This window comes from Heptranchias perlo, chromosome 13 (assembly GCF_035084215.1).
Source record: "Heptranchias perlo isolate sHepPer1 chromosome 13, sHepPer1.hap1, whole genome shotgun sequence".
Taxonomy (NCBI): domain Eukaryota; kingdom Metazoa; phylum Chordata; class Chondrichthyes; order Hexanchiformes; family Hexanchidae; genus Heptranchias; species Heptranchias perlo.
Genome location: NC_090337.1, coordinates 4570687 through 4589423, shown reverse-complemented (window position 1 = coordinate 4589423; position 18737 = coordinate 4570687). Strand labels below are relative to the sequence as shown.

The 18737-nt window shown below is 45.9% G+C and overlaps 1 protein-coding gene across 1 annotated transcript in view; it reads left to right on the top strand.

Moving 5' to 3' along the window:
• slc2a2 (solute carrier family 2 member 2) overlaps positions 1-13783 on the top strand; it is a 58396-nt gene extending 44613 nt beyond the window's left edge. The window contains exons 8-11 of the mRNA XM_067994866.1: positions 2731-2835; positions 4575-4676; positions 7046-7249; positions 10584-13783. Of these exons, the coding sequence (XP_067850967.1) occupies positions 2731-2835; positions 4575-4676; positions 7046-7249; positions 10584-10784 (612 nt within the window). The 3' untranslated portion in view covers positions 10785-13783. The remainder of the gene's footprint in view (positions 1-2730; positions 2836-4574; positions 4677-7045; positions 7250-10583) is intronic.
• Positions 13784-18737: the final 4954 nt, after the last annotated feature.

Sequence of the window (18737 nt, the reverse complement as noted above, 5' to 3'; positions counted from 1 at the left end):
TCGCATCTATGAGGTGCCTTGGGAAGTTTGACTACGTTAAAGGTGCTGTATTAATGTGAGTTGTTGTTGTTGGTCTAGCAAGTCACTCAGTTTTATTAAACCACTAACCAGGCAACTAGGCATGGGCAATAAATGCCGGCTTTGCCAGCGATGCCCACATCCCGAGAATTTACAATGAGTAAAGCACATTCATTCCATCAAACCTGCCCCTTCCACAGTCCATGCCTGACTCTTCAATCATGGGCTCCCCTTACCCAAGATCTCAATAATCACTTCCTAACCCCGCGTGAATCAAACAGACCTATTAATGGGGGTGAAATTGGTCTTCAGCCATAGTGCCAAATGGGCGATAGCCATGGAAAAGAAAATCCAATGGGGTGTAAAAGGGGCGGCTAATTCGCTATCGCCGGTAATGTGCTACCGACAAAGACCGATTTCACCCCCAATATGTCTATAACCCTCAAATCCCCTTCCTCGACAGTTTTAGACCCAGTTACTATTTGAAGGCATCAATTGACCAGAATTAATTACTCATTCAAGCACAGTGACATTGAAATAAGCACTAATGTGACCTTAGTGAAGTTACTCGAGTGACAAAAGTTTCCTCATTACAGTAATCGTGTCCAAAGTTAACAATTTCAATTAAAAATGAAAAGAGCCACTTTAATTCTGCTCACCGCACCATCCCCTTTCCCCATTCTCTCTCTTTCTCTCTTCCTTCACTCTCTTCTTCTCCTTTCTCGGTCTACTTTAGTTTCATTTCCAACTTTAATTTGACTTCCTTTCCACCCAATCAATCTTTTCTGGTCAAACTGGTGGATTGAGTTAGGAAACAGATCAGCCACGATCTCATTGAAGGCGGAACAGGCTCGATGGGCTAAATGGCCTGCTCCTGCTCCTCTATTCTTTATCCCAGCTTTCATTTGGGTCAACTTTAAAAAAAGAGAGGGCTTCTTGAATGGGTGGATGAAGCCAATCAAAAGCCAGAAGAGTGAAGATTGACGTGGTTAGATAGAAACAGGTCAATCTCTGGCACGTTGTTATATATTACTAGCATCTTTCCCGAATGCTGTCAAAGCTGAGATAACCCCAATCTCATCATGTTCTCAAAAGAACCAGAGGGGGAGATGAGGAGTTGTTCTGATCTGGAATGCACTGCCTGAAAGGGCGGTGGAAACAGATTCAATAGTAATTTTCAAAAGGGAACTGGATAAATAATTGAAAAGGAAAAATTTATAGAGCTATGGAGAAAGAGCAGGGAGAATAGGAGTAATTCCCCAGGGGTCAGTGCTGGGACCACTGCTTTTTTTTTGATACATATTAATGACTAGGACTTGGGTGTACAGGGCACAATTTCAAAATTTGCAGATGACATAAAACTTGGGAGTGTAGTAAACAGTGAGGAGGACAGTGATAGACTTCAAGAGGACATTGACAGGCTGGTGGCATGGACGGACATAAGGCAGATGAAAGTTAACACAGAGGTGCGAAGTGATACATTTTGACAGGAAGAATGAGGAGAGGCAATATAAACTAAATGGTACAATTCTAAAGGGGGTGCAGGAAGAGAGCAAACTGTGGGTAAATGTGCACAAATCTATGAAGGTGGCAGGACAGGTTGAGAAAGCAGTTAAAGAGGATCCTGGACTTTATAAATAGAGGCATAGAGTACAAAAGCAAGGAAGTTATGTGGAACCTTTATAAAACACTAGTTCAGTCACAACTGGAGTATTGTGTCCAATTCTGGGCACCACACTTTAGGAAGGATGTGAAGGCCTTAGAGAGGGTGCAGAAAAGATTTACTAGAATGGTTCCAGGGATGAGGGACTTCAGTTACGTGGATAGACTGGAGAAGCTGGGGTTGTTCTCCTTAGAACAGAGGAGGTTGAGAGGAGATTTGATAGAAGTGTTCAAAATCATGAAGGGTTTAGATAAAGTAAATAAAGAGAAACTGTTCCCATTGGCAGAAGGGTTGAGAACCAGAGGGCACAGATTTAAGGTGATTGGCAAAAGTACCAAAGGCGACTTGAGGAAAAATTTTTTTAGGTAGCGAGTGTTATGATCTGAAATGCGCTGCCTGAAAGGGTGGTGGATGCTGATTCAATAAGAATCGTAGAAGAATCTTAGAAAGGTTACAGCACGGAAGGAGGCCATTCGGCTCATCAAGTCCATCGACTGCAAGAGCAATCCAGCTAGTCCCACTCCCCCACCCTATCTCTGTAGCCCTGCATATTTTTACCTTTCAACTACTTATTCAATTCCCTTTTGAAGGCCATGATTGAATCTACCTTCATCATGACTTCCTTGATTTTGTACTCTATGCCTCTATTTATAAAGCCCAGGATCCCGTACCCAATTGTAGAGTTCAAAAAGGAAATGGATAAATACTTGAAGGGAAAAAATTTGCAGGGCTACGGGGAAAGAGCGGGGGAATGGGACTAATTGGATTGCTCTTTCAAAGAGCCAGCACAGGCTCGATGGGCCGAATGGTCTCCTTCTGTGCTGTATCATTCTATGATTCCTGCCTCCTTTCACTCTCGAGTGAGTGAGTCCAAGAGAAAGGACCTTAGATTGTGATCCTAAACCGAGAGGGCAGGAGATCATAATCTCGACTGGTGAGGCTCCTTCTGGATATGGTAGTGTTGGTTAGATCTTCCCATACGCACTGTTTGCTACAGTAACAGATGTCTCTTATATTTTGTTATAATTTTTTCTTCTTTTTCCCTTTAGATCTTTTACTATTCCACAGCTATTTTCCACCAGGCTGGTGTTTCACACCCGGTATATGCCACAATCGGAGTCGGAGTAGTCAACACTATCTTCACTGTGGTTTCAGTAAGTAGTCAGAAAACATATCCTTGTGGGATCCTTCCCCATTAATAAAAGAAAGAACTTGCATTTTTATAGCTCCTTATCACATCCTAAGGACGTCCCAAAGCGCTTTACATCCAATGAAGTACTGTCACTGTTGTGATACACTGAGCCAATTTGCACATAGCAAGGTCCCACAGACAGCCAATTAATCTGTTGTTGGTTGAGGGACAAATATTGGCCAGGACAACTCCTCTGCTTCTTCTTCCAATAGTGCTATGCGATCTTTTACATCCATTGGACAGTGCAGACAGGGCTTTGGTTTAACATCTCATCAGAAAGACGCCACATCTGACAGTGCAGCACTCCCTCAGTACTGGCACTGAAGTGTCAGCCCAGATTATATGCTTAAGTTCTGAAGTGGGGCTTGAGCCCATGATCTTCTGGCTCACAGGCGAGAGTGCTACCCACTGAGCCAAGGCTGATACATGTAATCCAATAAACACTACCATAAAGGCTCAAATGGTACGTGCACAGGCCAGGGAAGTCACAGGTTTCATTGTTAGTCTGTGCTGAGTTAGCTGCTCTCAGCTGGGGCAGTGTCGGGGGTCTACAGCTGGTCTCAATGGCCCTGGGAGGGATGGGAGAAAAGTCAGCCAATGTTCCCGCTAATCAGAGATCTCTGTTAGAAAGTGGAGAGGTGTGGTCATCGGGTGAAGAAAGCTGCCGGTTTGGTTTTCATGACCCCCCCCCCCACAATGGTCAAGTAGCTTGCTGACACTCTTTGTGTAGGCTCACATATGAAGTCGGGTCACTTGGGTTAGTACTGAAGGTGTTCCATGTTAATTGTATCCATATGATTTATATCAATTAGTGTTAATTGTATTCAGGTGGAGCGTATCAATTGGGGACTCTTGTATCCATTTATATGAGAGCTTATCGAGGGTGTGGAGTGGGTAATGAAGAGCTCTGTGAATAAAGGATTGGAAGCAACTGAAGACCAGGCTCTAGTATTCTATCCTTCACCACCTGGCTATCCAGTTTGTAACAACCAGTGCGCATAGAACTGTACCTCAGCAAGGAGTCAGAGCCAGTCATCGACCTGAAACATTAACCCTACCTTCCCCTCTCCACAGATGCTGCCTGACCTGCTGAGTGTATCTCAGCACTTTTTGTTTTTGTTTCAGATTTGCAGCTTCCGCAGTACTTTGCCTTTTGTTTAATAGCTCTCGGAATTGTGCTAGACGATAATAAGTCCTTTGCTCTTCTTTTTCACACAAAGGGTAATGGAAATCTGGAACTCGCTCCCCCAAAAGGCTGTGGATACTGGGGATCAATTGGAGCTTTCAAAACTGAGATAGATAGATTTTTGTTGGGTAAGGGTATCAAGGGATATGGGGCAATGGTGGAAAAATGGAGTTGAGGTACAGATCAGCCATGGTCTAATAGAATGACAGAGCAGGGTCGAGGGGCTGAATGGCCTCCTCCTGTTCCTATGTTCCATAAGATTGGACCAGGTATTGGCACCTCTGGAAGCAGCCCTCAGCACGAGTCCACAGCTTCAGGGGTTTGGGGGGGGCGGGGGGGAAGGGGGAAAGAAAAAATAAGGAAATACAGGCAAGCTGTGCAAAGATAAATAGATCCAAATTCAGAAACAGATGGAATCTTGGGTTTGTTGCATGAGAACCAGCAGCATCACTCGTGTCTTGCTTATAGACTGGACGTGTTACGATTCCTCTGACTTGACTTGTGTCCTTCATTAGGTATTTCTGGTGGAGCATGCAGGCCGTCGGACCTTGTACATAGTTGGACTGGCAGGAATGTGCTGCAGTGCAGTTTTAATGACGGTTGGGATGGCTTTGCAGGTGAGTGGGATCGGAGCACAAAAAACCATCAGGAGACAGACACCTCAAACCTCCCCCCACTCACTCCGCCTGTAAACGTCACGCAGAAAGGATTTGCATTTATATAGCGCCTTTCACAGCCTCAGGACGTCTCAAAGCCTTTCGCAGCCAATGAAGTACTCTTAAAGTGTAGTCACTATTGTAATGTAGGGAAACACGGCAGCCAATTTGCACACAACGAGGTCCCACAAACAGCAATGTGATAAATGACCAGATCGTCTGTTTTCTTTAGTGATTTTAGTTGAGGGATAAATATTAGCCCAGGACACCGGGGAGAACTCCCCTGCTCTTCTTTGAATAGTGACCATGGGATCTTTTACACCCACCTGTGAGGGCAAACGGGGCCTCGGTTTAACGTCTCATCCGAAAGACGGCACCTCCGACAGTGCAGCACTCCCTCAGTACTGCACTGGGAGTGTCGGCCTAAATTTTGTGCTCAAGTCTCTGGAGTGGGGCTCGAACCCACGACCTTCTGACTTCGAGGTGAGCGTGCTATTGGAATTTCGAGCACTACCTTTCAGTCGCTTATTTCTTTTCTTGCATTTCAGCAATTTTATGAATCAAAACCGGTTTTTACTGATTTTCTCCCAGGTTACCCAGGTGTTTAAAGTGGCAATAAAAACCAACCTTAATAGTTCCTTAATCATACAGACATACCTCAAACCCGAGCTTCCAGATCATTCATAGAGAAGGGGGACTGTTAGTGCCCTAACAAAGGCTCAGTGCCCCTGGGATAGGAAGTGGGAAAAATCAGCTGGGGTTCCCATTCCTATCCGATGCCCGGTGACCCCGCTGGTGGTTGGCTGGTGGTTGGCTGGTGAGGGTGGGATTCCCTCCCACGGTCGAATGGCCTGGCAGCGCTCACTGACCAGGCACGCACATGGAGCCTGTGGCCTGGGTGAGGCTTGAGAGGCCTCTCTGCCCACATGCGCCACATCGTGGCCAGAGTTAAAGAGCTCGATTCTCCTCTGCTCTCCCCCCACCCCTCACCTCTCCTCGCTCCACCCCACCCCTCCCCTACTCGCTCCACCCCTCCCCTCTCCCCCCACCCCTCACCTCTCCTCGCTCCGCTCCACCTCACCCCTCCCCTACTCGCTCCATCCCTCCCCTCTCCCCCCACCCCTCACCTCTCCTCGCTCCACCCCACCCCTCCCCTGCTTGCTCCACCCTTCCCCTCTCCCCCCACCCCTCACCTCTCCTTGCTCCACCCTACGCCTCCCCTCCTCGTTCCATCCTTCCCCTCTCCCCCCACCCCTCCCCTCCCAACCCCCCACCCCTCCCCTCTCTCCCCACTCCACCCCACCCCTCCCCTCTCCCCCCACCCACCCACCACTGGCCACTGCAGGCAAATGCAGGTGGGGTGGGGCGAGGGACTGGAACCCTGGCGAAATTCCCTCCTGCCCGCCCAAGTTAGCACAGCTTCTCGGGACTATCACATAATAGAGACCTCCCCACCCGTCAATCTGGCTGTCACACATTTAGCTGCGTAGGCTGCAGTCTCTGATAGGCCTAAAAGGCTGAGAATCTTCAGATCATTGCTGCTACTCTCCCTTAAATTTAAGTGGGCCCCAGCAAGCATAGATTGAATGGTATTCAATCAATGAGGGAGCTTAGATCAGAGCCTTGCATCAAGGGATAGAAAATTGTGTATAGTTTCCAACCTTGGGATCTTCAGCCTGACCAGCCTGCAGTTTACCTCTCTTAGAGAGATTATGGGAAGGCCAAAGCGGATGGTGGAAGGGTCACTTTTACCCTTTGACCTTTGTTTTTGCAGCTGCCCTTACATAGGATTACATAGAATTTACAGCATAGAAACAGGCCATTCGGCCCAACTGGTCCATGCCGGTGTTTTTGCTCCACACAAACCTCCTCCTGCCTTTCTTCATCTCACCCTATCAGCATATCCTTCTATTCCTTTCTCCCTCATGTGTTTATCCAGCTTCCCCTTAAATGTATCTATGTAATTCGCCTCAACCACTCCTTGTGGTAGTGAGTTCCACAATCTAACCACTCTCAGGATAAAGAAGTTTCTCCTGAATTCCCAATTGGATTTATTAGCAACTATCTTATATTTATGGCTCCTAGGTCTGGTCTCCCCCACAAGTGGAAACATCTTCTCTATTTCTACCCTATCAAACCCTTTCATAATTTCAAAGACCTCTATCAGGTCACCCCTCAGTCTTCTCTTTTCTAGAGAAACGAGCCCCAGCCTGTTCAGTCTTTCCTGATAGGTATAACCTCTCAGTTCTGGTATCGTTCTTGTAAATCTTTTTTTGCACCTGTTATTGTATCTCCTGGATTGTAAGTGCCTTGTGCTTCCTTTCCCTCAGCATATGTTCACCTGGATGAGTTACCTGAGCATGTTGGCCATCTTCACCTTCGTAGTCTTCTTCGAGATTGGGCCGGGCCCGATCCCCTGGTTTATCGTAGCCGAGTTATTTAGCCAGGGGGCGCGGCCGGCTGCCATCACAATTGCCGGCTTCTGCAACTGGACCTGTAATTTCATCGTGGGAATGTGCTTCCCGTACATAGCGGTAAGTGGATTTACGACCCGGCTTTTCAACGCTGTGTCATCTGAGAAAAGAGACAATACAGATGTGTATCTTAAAGTGCCCTTATTCACTAGGATGGGATCTCGAGTATTCACTTATGGCCATCAGGGTTTTCTGACACACTAAAGGACACCTTAAAACCTGGCACTGTTAAACTCTGACACAACTTGCATTTATATAGCGCCTTTAACGTAGTAAAAACATCCCACAGGAGCATTATCAGATAGAACTTGACACCGAGCCATCTAAGGAGATATTAGGACAGGTGACCAAAAGCTTGGTCAAAGAGGTAGGTTTTAAGGAGCACCTTAAATGAGGTGAGAGAGGTGGAGAGGTGGAGAGGTTCAAGAAGGGAATTCCAGAGCTTAGGGTCTAGGCAGCTGAAGACACAGCGCCAATGGTGGGGCGATTAAAATTGGGGAGGCGCAGGAGGCCAGAATTGGAGGAGCCACAGAGATCTCAGAGGGTTGTAGGGCTGGAGGAGGTTACAGAAATAGAGAGGGACGAGGCCATGGAGGGATTTGAACATGAGGATGAGAATTTTAAAATCGAGGCGTTGCTGGAACGGGAACCAATGTGGGTCAGCGAGCACAGCGGGTGATGGGTGAACAGGGACTTGGTGTGAGTGAGGATACCGATATATTACTGGAGCAAACAACAGGCTGCCCATGGTGCTGATTTATATTGAGAGGACTAGGTGAAGGTCCAAGGCTCACAGTGACCAATATCACCAAGGTGGATATAAGAGAAGGGGTAATTTTAACCTAACCCGCCCAGCGGGTGGCTGACCCAATTGATCGGCCTTACACCCTGCCTAATTTTACTCTCCGTTGACTTCCTTGGAAAGTAAAATCAGGCGAGGTGTAAAACAGGCAGTCAATCCGATCGCGTCAGTTTCCCGTTGGGCGAGTTATGTTAAACTTACGCCCTAAGAGTCTGCAATGCCCTTAGCAACACTGGACACCACGAACCCGCAGGCATCCCTCACAACCAAGTGTGAGAATTCCGACCTATCAAGTCCTTCTGCATTTACATGCACCCACCCGTCTGTCCCCAAATGGGTGGGAAATTCTGATAAATGGGAAAAAGGGCTTGGGATCAGGTGTAATGTGATCCCACCCCAATCTCCACCTCTAGCTTCCCAGAATGGGACACTTTCAACTCCCATTACAACTCCATTAAAAACAATTTTACAACACCAAGTTATAGTCCAGCAATTTTATTTTAAATTCACAAGCTTTCGGAGATTTTCTCCTTCCTCAGGCAAATGTTTCAAGATCTCCTTGAAGCCTACGCATTTATACATATTGAACAATAAAACATGGTGTTTACAGACTGCCCCTGCAACTGCCCGTTGCCAAGGCAATCACCGTGTTCAGACAGAGAGGTGTTACCTGCAGAACCTCCGAATACACATTCAACAAAAAAACAAACAGGGAAAAAAAACAGAGAAAAAAAAACACAGAGAGAGGCAGAAACATCCGGAAGGCAGAGAGAGCCAGCAAATGACCCATTATATTAAAAACAGATAACATTTGTTCGCTGGTGGGGTAACGTGTAGCGTGACATGAACCCAAGATCCCGGTTGAGGCCGTCCTCATGGGTGCGGAACTTGGCTATCAATTTCTGCTCGACAATTTTGCGTTGTCGTGTGTCTCGAAGGCCGAGACACACGACAACGCAAAATTGTCGAGCAGAAATTGATAGCCAAGTTCCGCACCCATGAGGACGGCCTCAACCGGGATCTTGGGTTCATGTCACGCTACACGTTACCCCACCAGCGAACAAATGTTATCTGTTTTTAATATAATGGGTCATTTGCTGGCTCTCTCTGCCTTCCGGATGTTTCTGCCTCTCTCTGTGTTTTTTTTTCTCTGTTTTTTTTCCCTGTTTGTTTTTTTGTTGAATGTGTATTCGGAGGTTCTGCAGGTAACACCTCTCTGTCTGAACACGGTGATTGCCTTGGCAACGGGCAGTTGCAGGGGCAGTCTGTAAACACCATGTTTTATTGTTCAATATGTATAAATGCGTAGGCTTCAAGGAGATCTTGAAACATTTGCCTGAGGAAGGAGAAAATCTCCGAAAGCTTGTGAATTTAAAATAAAATTGCTGGACTATAACTTGGTGTTGTAAAATTGTTTACAATTGTCAACCCCAGTCCATCACCGGCATCTCCACATCAGAACTCCATTAAAGCCATAGATGCATTGGAGGGGAAGCTAGATAAGCACATGAGGGAGAAAGTAATAGAAAGTTATGCTGATAGAGTTAAATGAAGTAGCGGGGGGAGGAGTCTGGTGTGGAGCATAAACACTGGCATTGACCAGTTGGGCTGAATGGCCTGTTTCTGTTGAGCATAGAATCACCAGAGTGGTCTACAGATTAGAAACTATAGTTGTCGGAAGATATTTGAGCTACTAGGACTATTTCCATTGGCAAATGTAAGGAATCTTACAACACCAGGTTATAGTCCAACTGTTTTATTTGAAAATCACAAGCTATCGGAGGCTTTCTCCTTCGTCAGGTGAGTCACACACCTGACAAAGTCACTTCCTCCTTCCACACCATTCACCTGAGGAAGGAGGAAGCCTCCGAAAGCTTGTGGAATTTAAAATAAATTTGTTGGACTATAACTTGGTGTTGTAAAATTGTTTACTATTTCCATTGGAGCAGAGAAGGCTAAGAGGAGATTTAATGGAAATTTTTTTAAACGATGAAGTGTTTTCATAAGGTGAAAAGGGAAAGACTATTTGCTCTGGTTGTCTGGGGAGTCAGTGACGAGGGGTCATCAATTTAAAATTCTCGATTAGAGAGTGAGAAGAGATGGTCAGAGAAATTTCTTTACCCAGAGGGTTGTTGGAGGGTGGTATGTTTTACCACAGGGAGAGGTTGAGGCAGAAACTATTGTAACTTTTATAGGAAAATTGGATAAACATTTCAAGCAGGAAATGAAAGAGGGCTATTGGGAAAGAGTGGGGCAGTGGGACTAGTTTGAGATTGATACGGGACTATGGGGGGAGAGCAGGACAGTGGGATTAGTTTGAGATTGATACAGGGCCAAGGGGAGAGAGTGGGGCAGTGGGATTAGTTTTGGATTGAAACAGGACTATGGGGAGAGAGCAGGACAGTGGGATTAGCATTAGATTGTTCTATCAAAGAGCAGGCATTAGACATGATGGGCCAAATGTCCTTCTGCTGTAAATTTCTATCGGTCTATGACTCAACTAAAAATTTGGAATCATGTTTGACTTGATCTTATTGGGGCCGATTGACTGTTTCCCCTTTTTAAGACCTTCTCTGCATGTTCCCTCTGCAGGATTTATGTGGACCTTACGTGTTTGCCATTTTTGCCGGGCTGCTCTTTGGTTTCACCTTGTTCACGTACTTCAAGGTGCCCGAAACAAAAGGCAAGACGTTCGAACAGATCGTGCAAGGATTCCGACGCAAGAGGTCGTCATCACGGCCTCTGAAAGCTTCCGCTACTGAACTGGAACATTTGGGCGCCACAGAGGCCTGAGTCGGATGGATGAGGTGATGAGAGGGGATTCTCAACCTTGTTATCGTGCACTTCAAGGTAAAAGCATTCAAAGAAAGACTGGAACAAGGACCGTGCAAAATGATGTACTGGTGCCTTTTGGAGACGTGTATTTTTGGAGAATTGTTTCTCTCACAGAACCATTTGCAATGCATGCTGGCATTTCTCGAAGAATGGCCAAGTGAAAGCATTCTGTACAACAGATTCCCAGGTGTGAGGCGGCTTGTTTCACTAACCCCCGCACCTCCTCCCCCCCCCCCCCACATTATACTCACCCTGAGATGAAGGTCCTTTTGTCAGCCCTCCAGGATTGTCCTGGAGTCTTCAGGAATTAAAGACACTACTGCGAGCAAATCCCGGGGAGAAACATCATGAATTCTTTTTTCCATTTTCGCCGAACACTTTCACTTATTAATTATAACAATATTGGAGATGGGGAAAAAAAGGCTGTTTGACCGATGGTCAAGAATCGTGTTTTGAAGAGTCGGTTCGCTTTCCATTTCACCACTGATGGCGACAAGCATTGTCTGTTGAAATCGGGGAACAATATTCACGCTGTTTACGTGCAACAGCGCAGAAATGACCCTGTGTGGCATTAATATATGAATAGAGCTTGTTTGTATGAAATGAATTAGCCCATCGCACTAAAAGGAGCGATTAACCCTTTACATTGAATGGGTCAACACCTCTGTTAAAATAACAAGAGTCATTTCAGATGAACTCATCAGGAGTTTGGGAGTGAAATTCAACTGTGGTGGGGGCACAAAGTGGGCGATAGTGGGACGGGGCACAAAGCGGGCGATAGTGGGACGGGGCACAAAGCGGGCGATAGTGGGACAGGGCACAAAGCGGGCGATAGTGGGACGGGGCACAAAGCGGGCGATAGTGGGACGGGGCACAAAGCGGGCGATAGTGGGACGGGGCACAAAGCGGGCGATAGTGGGACGGGGCACAAAGCAGGCGATAGTGGGACGGGGCACAAAGCGGGCGATAGTGGGACAGGGCACAAAGCGGGCGACAGTGGGACGGGGCACAAAGCGGGCGACAGTGGGACGGGGCACAAAGCGGGCGACAGTGGGACGGGGCACAAAGCGGGCGACAGTGGGACGGGGCACAAAGCGGGCGACAGTGGGACGGGGCACAAAGCGGGCGACAGTGGGACGGGGCACAAAGCGGGCGATAGTGGGACGGGGCACAAAGCGGGCGATAGTGCGACATCTGATTCTCCTTTCCGTTAACTTCAATGCAAAGGATAATCGGGCGGGGTGTCTAACGGGCGTGGGATCCACTACTGCCTGTATTGAGCCACCCCCCAATCCCCAAGTTGAATATCACTCCCTTCTGTGCATTATTTCCACATAATTTCAAGGACAGGGTTATCTAACAGTATTGTTTTAAAATCTTATATATATTAACACTGTGATTGAGCGGTGGAATCTGCTCCTATCCAGCCTGCTGCTCGTGAATATTATGCTGCTGCTGTTGAGGTTCAAAAGGGAGGTGACTGAACAACACAAGCCTCCCGGGAACAGAGGAGGCCACAGGAGGAGAATTAATTCTGAGATATTGACTTCTGAATGAAAGGAATTACCTGTAAAAAAAAAATGGTTGTCTTACTGCTGAAAAACTGCAAATGATGATGTGGAGATTGTACTGAATTTTCACTCCAGTGCATTCCTGGGACTCCAGGTTGCATGGAAGTGGTGAAAGAGGCATCGCTGATACTTTCCTCTGTGTGTTGGCTTTCACCTGCTCCGAAACCTTTGCCCAGCACAGCTGTGTCTATTTATTGCCTCTGTGAAGAGCTTCGGGATGTTTTGTTACCTTAAAGCACCTTTAGGGTTAATTTGGCAATCCCAATACTCCCGGACGGAAAAGCTACGCTCGGAGGGAGCGTGGGGTGGATTTAGGGGAACACAAAATGTTAGCCCTGATTCCCTGGCCCATGTGATCAGCGAGCAGCATCATGGAATTAGCCTTTACACTGATGCAAACAACAATTCAATGGGCTGGATCTTGCTGGAAAAATAGCGCCATCTTAACGGTGCAGGCCGTTATTAATGCGCAAACCGGCCAGCGAGTTTAGGGGAAGACGAGATACGCCATGAGTTGCAAATCTCCAGAACTTGCTGGTCAATTTTACGCCGTTTGCTTTGCACAAACTGCATCGCACCCTCAACCTCCCTGTTATTTTTAAGAACTTGTTGGATTTGCACATTAATTGCCCATTAAACTCGCCACAGAAAGTTAGGGCTCATAATTAACAGTGTAAGGACCTTTTTAACAACATGATAATTGTTAATGCAATGCCAATCAATCTCTCTGGCCCAGAAAGGGAACAATTTAAACTGTTGAGTCTCATTCCTGCAGGTAGTCAATTCTTCGTAGAGATTTTAAAAACTTTAATCTTTTTTCTTATCTTTTCTTTCTGTCTCTTTTTTCTCTCTCTCTTAATCCAATCTTTCTTTCCCTCTCTTTAATTCTCTTTCTGTACCTAATTCACCCGATTTCCTTCTCCGTCGTTCCTCTGTTTCTTTCCCAATTCTTAAATCTCACCGGTTAAGGAGATAGGCTGTTGGTCCCGTCATTCACTAAGGTCCCAGATGTCCCACTGCCCTTGCCACCCCATTATCAGCTCGCACTTCCAGCAAGTTACTGCGCAAAAAATTCTTGGAGCTGAAGGGTGCAGAAAAATGTCTAACTAACGGGGCAGGTTGCGAGATGCCCCACTCCAGCAAAATCTGGCCCATTAAATCAGACACACAGAGGAAGGTATCGCAGGCTGCTTATCAAAGTATTTCATCTGCTGAGCAGATATTTGTACTGTGCAAGGATGCGTTTAATCCCACAAACCTGTCCAGTAGTTTTTTTTTAAACTAAAGTGTGATTTTTTTAAAAATTGTTAACCTATCAAAAAGTTAATCACTGGAATTTCCTGCGAGAAGCTTGATTTCAATAAAGTGTACTTTAACAAAAAAAAACGAATTCTTTGATGAACTTTGTTAAAGCCCATTATTAGTGGACAATTTTACAACACCAAGTTATAGTCCAGCAATTTTATTTTAAATTCACAAGCTTTCGGAGGCTTCCTCCTTCGTCAGGTAAATGTTTACCTGACGAAGGAGGAAGCCTCCGAAAGCTTGTGAATTTAAAATAAAATTGCTGGACTATAACTTGGTGTTGTAAAATTGTTTACAATTGTCAACCCCAGTCCATCACCGGCATCTCCACATCATTATTAGTGGAGGCTGAGGAGGGTGTGCTGTGCTCAGTAGAGGCTGGGGTGAAACTACCCCACACTGAGTTTGCAAAGCTCCCTCTGCACTGTCCCATCAAACACTCCCAGGGCAGGTACAGCACGGGTTAGATACAGAGTAAAGCTCCCTCTACACTGTACCATCAAACACTCCCAGGACAGGTACAGCACGGGTTAGATACAGAGTAAAGCTCCCTCTACACTGTCCCATTAAACACTCCCAGGGCAGCTACAGCACGGGTTAGATACAGAGTAAAGCTCCCTCTACATGTCCCATCAAACACTCCCAGGGCAGGTACAGCATGGGTTAGATACAGAGTAAAGCTCCCTCTACACTGTCCCATGAAACACTCCCAGGGCAGGTACAGCACGGGTTAGATACAGAGTAAAGCTCCCTCTACACTGTCCCATGAAACACTCCCAGGGCAGGTACAGCACGGGTTAGATACAGAGTAAAGCTCCCTCTACATGTCCCATCAAACACTCCCAGGGCAGGTATAGCACGGGTTAGATACAGAGGATCCTCGGCTTTATAAGTAGAGGCATTGAGTACAAAATCAAGGAAGTTATGGTAAACCTCCACACTTTAGGAAGGATGTCAAGGCCTTGGAGAGGGTGCAGAGGAGATTTACTAGGATGGTACCAGGTATGAAGGACTTCAGTTATGTGGCGAGGCTGGAGAAGCTGGGATTGTTCTCTTTAGAGCAGAGAAGGTTAAGGGAAGATTTAATAGAGGAAGGATAGATGGGCCCTGGATGGAGTGCAGCGTAGATTTACTAGAATGATACCTGGTCTCCAACGGTTAAATTACGAGGAGAGATTATACAAACTAGGGTTGTATTCCCTGGAATTTAGAAGATTAAAGGATGATTTGATCGAAGTTTTCAAGATATTAAAGGGAACTGATAGGGTAGATAGAGAGAAACTATTTCCGTTGGTTGGGGAGTCTAGGACAAGGAGACATAGCCTAAAAATTAGAGCCTGGGCTTGCAGAGTGAAGTTAGGAAACACTTCTACACAAAAAGGGTGGTAGAAGTTTGGAACTCTCTTCCGCAAATGGCAGTTGATGCTAGCTCAATTGTTAATTTTAAATCTGAGGTTGATAGATCTTTGTTAACCAAAGGTATTAAGGGATATTCCCGGCTTGGAAATATATCGCCGTTCCTTCATCGTCGCTGGGTCAAAATCCTGGAACTCCCTTCCTAACAGCACTGTGGGAGAACCTTCACCACACGGACTGCAGCGGTTCAAGAAGGCGGCTCACCACCACCTTCTCAAGGGCAATTAGGGATGGGCAATAAATGCTGGCCTTGCCAGCGATGCCCACATCCCATAAATGAATAAATAAAAAATATGGGGCTATGGCGAGTATATGGAGTTAAGGCACAGATCAGCCATGATCTCATTGAATGACGGAACAGGCTTGAGGGGCTAAATGGCCTACTCCTGTTCCTATGTTCCAAATTATGATGGGTTTTGAAAGAGTAGATAAGGAGAAACTGTTTCCACTGGCCAGAGGGTCGGTAACCAGAGGACACAGATTTAAGATAATTGGCAAAAAAAATCCAGAGGGGAGAGGAGAAGAATTTTGTTTCTGCAGCGAATTGTTATGATCTGGAATGCACTGCCTGAAAGTGAGGTGGAAACAGATTCAATAATAACTTTCAAAAGGGAATTGGATAAATACTTGAAAATGAAAAACCTGCAGGGCTATGGGGAAAGAGCAGGAGGAGTGGGACTAAATGGTAGTTCTTTCAAAGAGCTGGCACAGACATGAAAGGCCGAATGGCCTCCATCTGTGCTATTTGATTCTATGACCTTCCTAACCCCGGGAGAGGGTGCTGAGCCCAACTGTAACATTCTGCCGCACTCCCCACCCCAGCCGAGATCAGCTAACTCAGTATAGACCGAAGGGATTGAATCTGGATAGTTTGGGCCAACTAAACTTTGTCTTGGAGAGCCTTCGACCTGCGATTGTTCCTGGACTAGTAATCCAGAGAACGTGAGTTCAAATCCCACCAAGGCAGTTTGAGAATTTGAATTCAGTTTTTTAAAAAATCAGGAAATAAAAAACTGGTATCAGGAATAGTGACCATGAAGCTGTCAGATTGTTGTAAAAACCCAACTGGTTCACTAATGTCCTTTAGGGAAGGAAACCTGCCGTCCTTACCCGGTCTGGGCCTATATGTGACTCCAATTCCACACCAGCGTGGTTGACTCTCAACTGCCCTCTCAAGTGGGCCTAGCAAGACGCTCAGTTGTATCAAACTGTTACCGGTGATTCAAGAAGCAGGCCCACCACCACCTTCTCAGGGCAGGTAGGGGAGGGGCAATAAATGTTGGCCCTGCCAGCGATGCCGACACCCTGAAGAATAAATATTTTTAAAACTGCAGCAGAGTGAAGGCAATCTGGCAACTGAGAGGCTAAGAACTGAAGGCTCACAATGGTTTTTTGTGAAGTGAAGTCCCAACCGAGAAAAAACCACTTCCCCCATGTAGTGTTTGTGTATTAGAAGGATGACTGTATGCAGGATTTTACATTTTTTTTAAAGTGATTTGGTTAATTTTTGATCTCTGGCATGAGATAAAATACTTAGAATTGAGGAAATATCAATCAATAAATCACTGAAAAAAAGCCTCTACACCACTGTGCCTGGCACTTTAACTGATAGAAACGGTTTTTAAAATGCCGAGAGGTACAATTAATGCAATGGAAGCACTTTATTAATGTGGACTTTGAATGCAGAACCGGAGGGCATGAATACAAACTTAAGAAGTCGCAAGTACCTGAAGAGATTCAAACTCTTCCCTATCCACTACCCTCCCCAGAAGCGTAGTGTACATGTGGAACAAACTTAAAGATAAATCAAAGGATCTGCTGATAGGGTTAGATGAAGTAGGGTGGGAGGAGGCTCGTGTGGAACATAAGTACTAGCATAGATCAGTTGGGCCGAATGGCCTGTTTCTGTGCTGTAAATTATATGTAAAGTCTAGGGATAATAATTGTGTTCAATTCTGGGCACCAAACTTTAGGAAGGATGTCAAGGCCTTGGAGAGGTTGCAGAGATTTACCAGAATGGTACCAGGGATGAGGGATTTCAGTTATGTGGAGAATCATAGAATCATAGAATCATAGAAGTTACAACATGGAAACAGGCCCTTCGGCCCAACATGTCCATGTCGCCCAGTTTATACCACTAAGCTAGTCCCAATTGCCTGCACTTGGCCCATATTCCTCTATACCCATCTTACCCGTGTAACTGTCCAAATGCTTTTTAAAAGTCAAAATTGTACCCGCCTCTACTACTGCCTCTGGCAGCTCGTTCCAGACACTCACCACCCTTTGAGTGAAAAAACTGCCCCTCTGGACCCTTTTGTATCTCTCCCCTCTCACCTTAAATCTGTGCCCCCTCGTTATAGACTCCCCGACCTTTGGGAAAAGATTTTGACTATCGACCTTATCTATGCCCCTCATTATTTTATAGACTTAGAATCATAGAATCATAGAAGTTACAACATGGAAACAGGCCCTTCGGCCCAACATGTCCATGTCGCCCAGTTTATACCACTGAGCTAGTCCCAATTGCCTGCACTTGGCCCATATCCCTCGATACCCATCTTACCCATGTAACTGTCCAAATGCTTTTTAAAAGACAAAATTGTACCCGCCTCTACTACTGCCTCTGGCAGCTCGTTCCAGACACTCACCACCCTTTGAGTGAAAAAATTGCCCCTCTGGATCCTTTTGTATCTCTCCCCTCTCACCTTAAATCTGTGCCCCCTCGTTATAGACTCCCCTACCTTTGGGAAAAGATTTTGACTATCGACCTTATCTATGCCCCTCATTATTTTATAGACTTCTATAAGATCACCCCTTAACCTCCTACTCTCCAGGGAATAAAGTCCCAGTCTGTCTAACCTCTCCCTGTAAGTCAAACCATCAAGTCCCGGTAGCATCCTCGTAAATCTTTTCTGCACTCTTTCTAGTTTAATAATATCCTTTCTATAATAGGGTGACCAGAACTGTACACAGTACTCCAAGTGTGGCCTCACCAATGCCCTGTACAACTTCAACAAGACATCCCAACTCCTGCATTCAATGTTCTGACCAATGAAACCAAGCATGCTGAATGCCTTCTTCACCACCCTATCCACCTGTGACTCCACTTTCAAGGAGCTATGAATCTGTACTCCTAGATCTCTTTGTTCTATAACTCTCCCCAACGCCCTACCATTAACGGAGTAGGTCCTGGCCCGATTCGATCTACCAAAATGCATCACCTCACATTTATCTAAATTAAACTCCATCTGCCATTCATCGGCCCACTGGCCCAATTTATCAAGATCCCGTTGCAATCCTAGATAACCTTCTTCACTGTCCACAATGCCACCAATCTTGGTGTCATCTGCAAACTTACTAACCATCTATAAGATCACTTCTATAAGATCACCCCTTAACCTCCTACTCTCCAGGGAAAAAAGTCCCAGTCTGTCTAACCTCTCCCTGTAAGTCAAACCATCAAGTCCCGGTAGCATCCTAGTAAATCTTTTCTGCTCTCTTTCTAGAGAGATTGGAGAAGCTGGGGTTGTTCTCCTTAGAGCAGAGAAGGTTATGGGGAGATTTAATAGAGGTGTTCAAAATTATGAGGGGTTTTGATAGAGTAGATAGGGAGAAACTG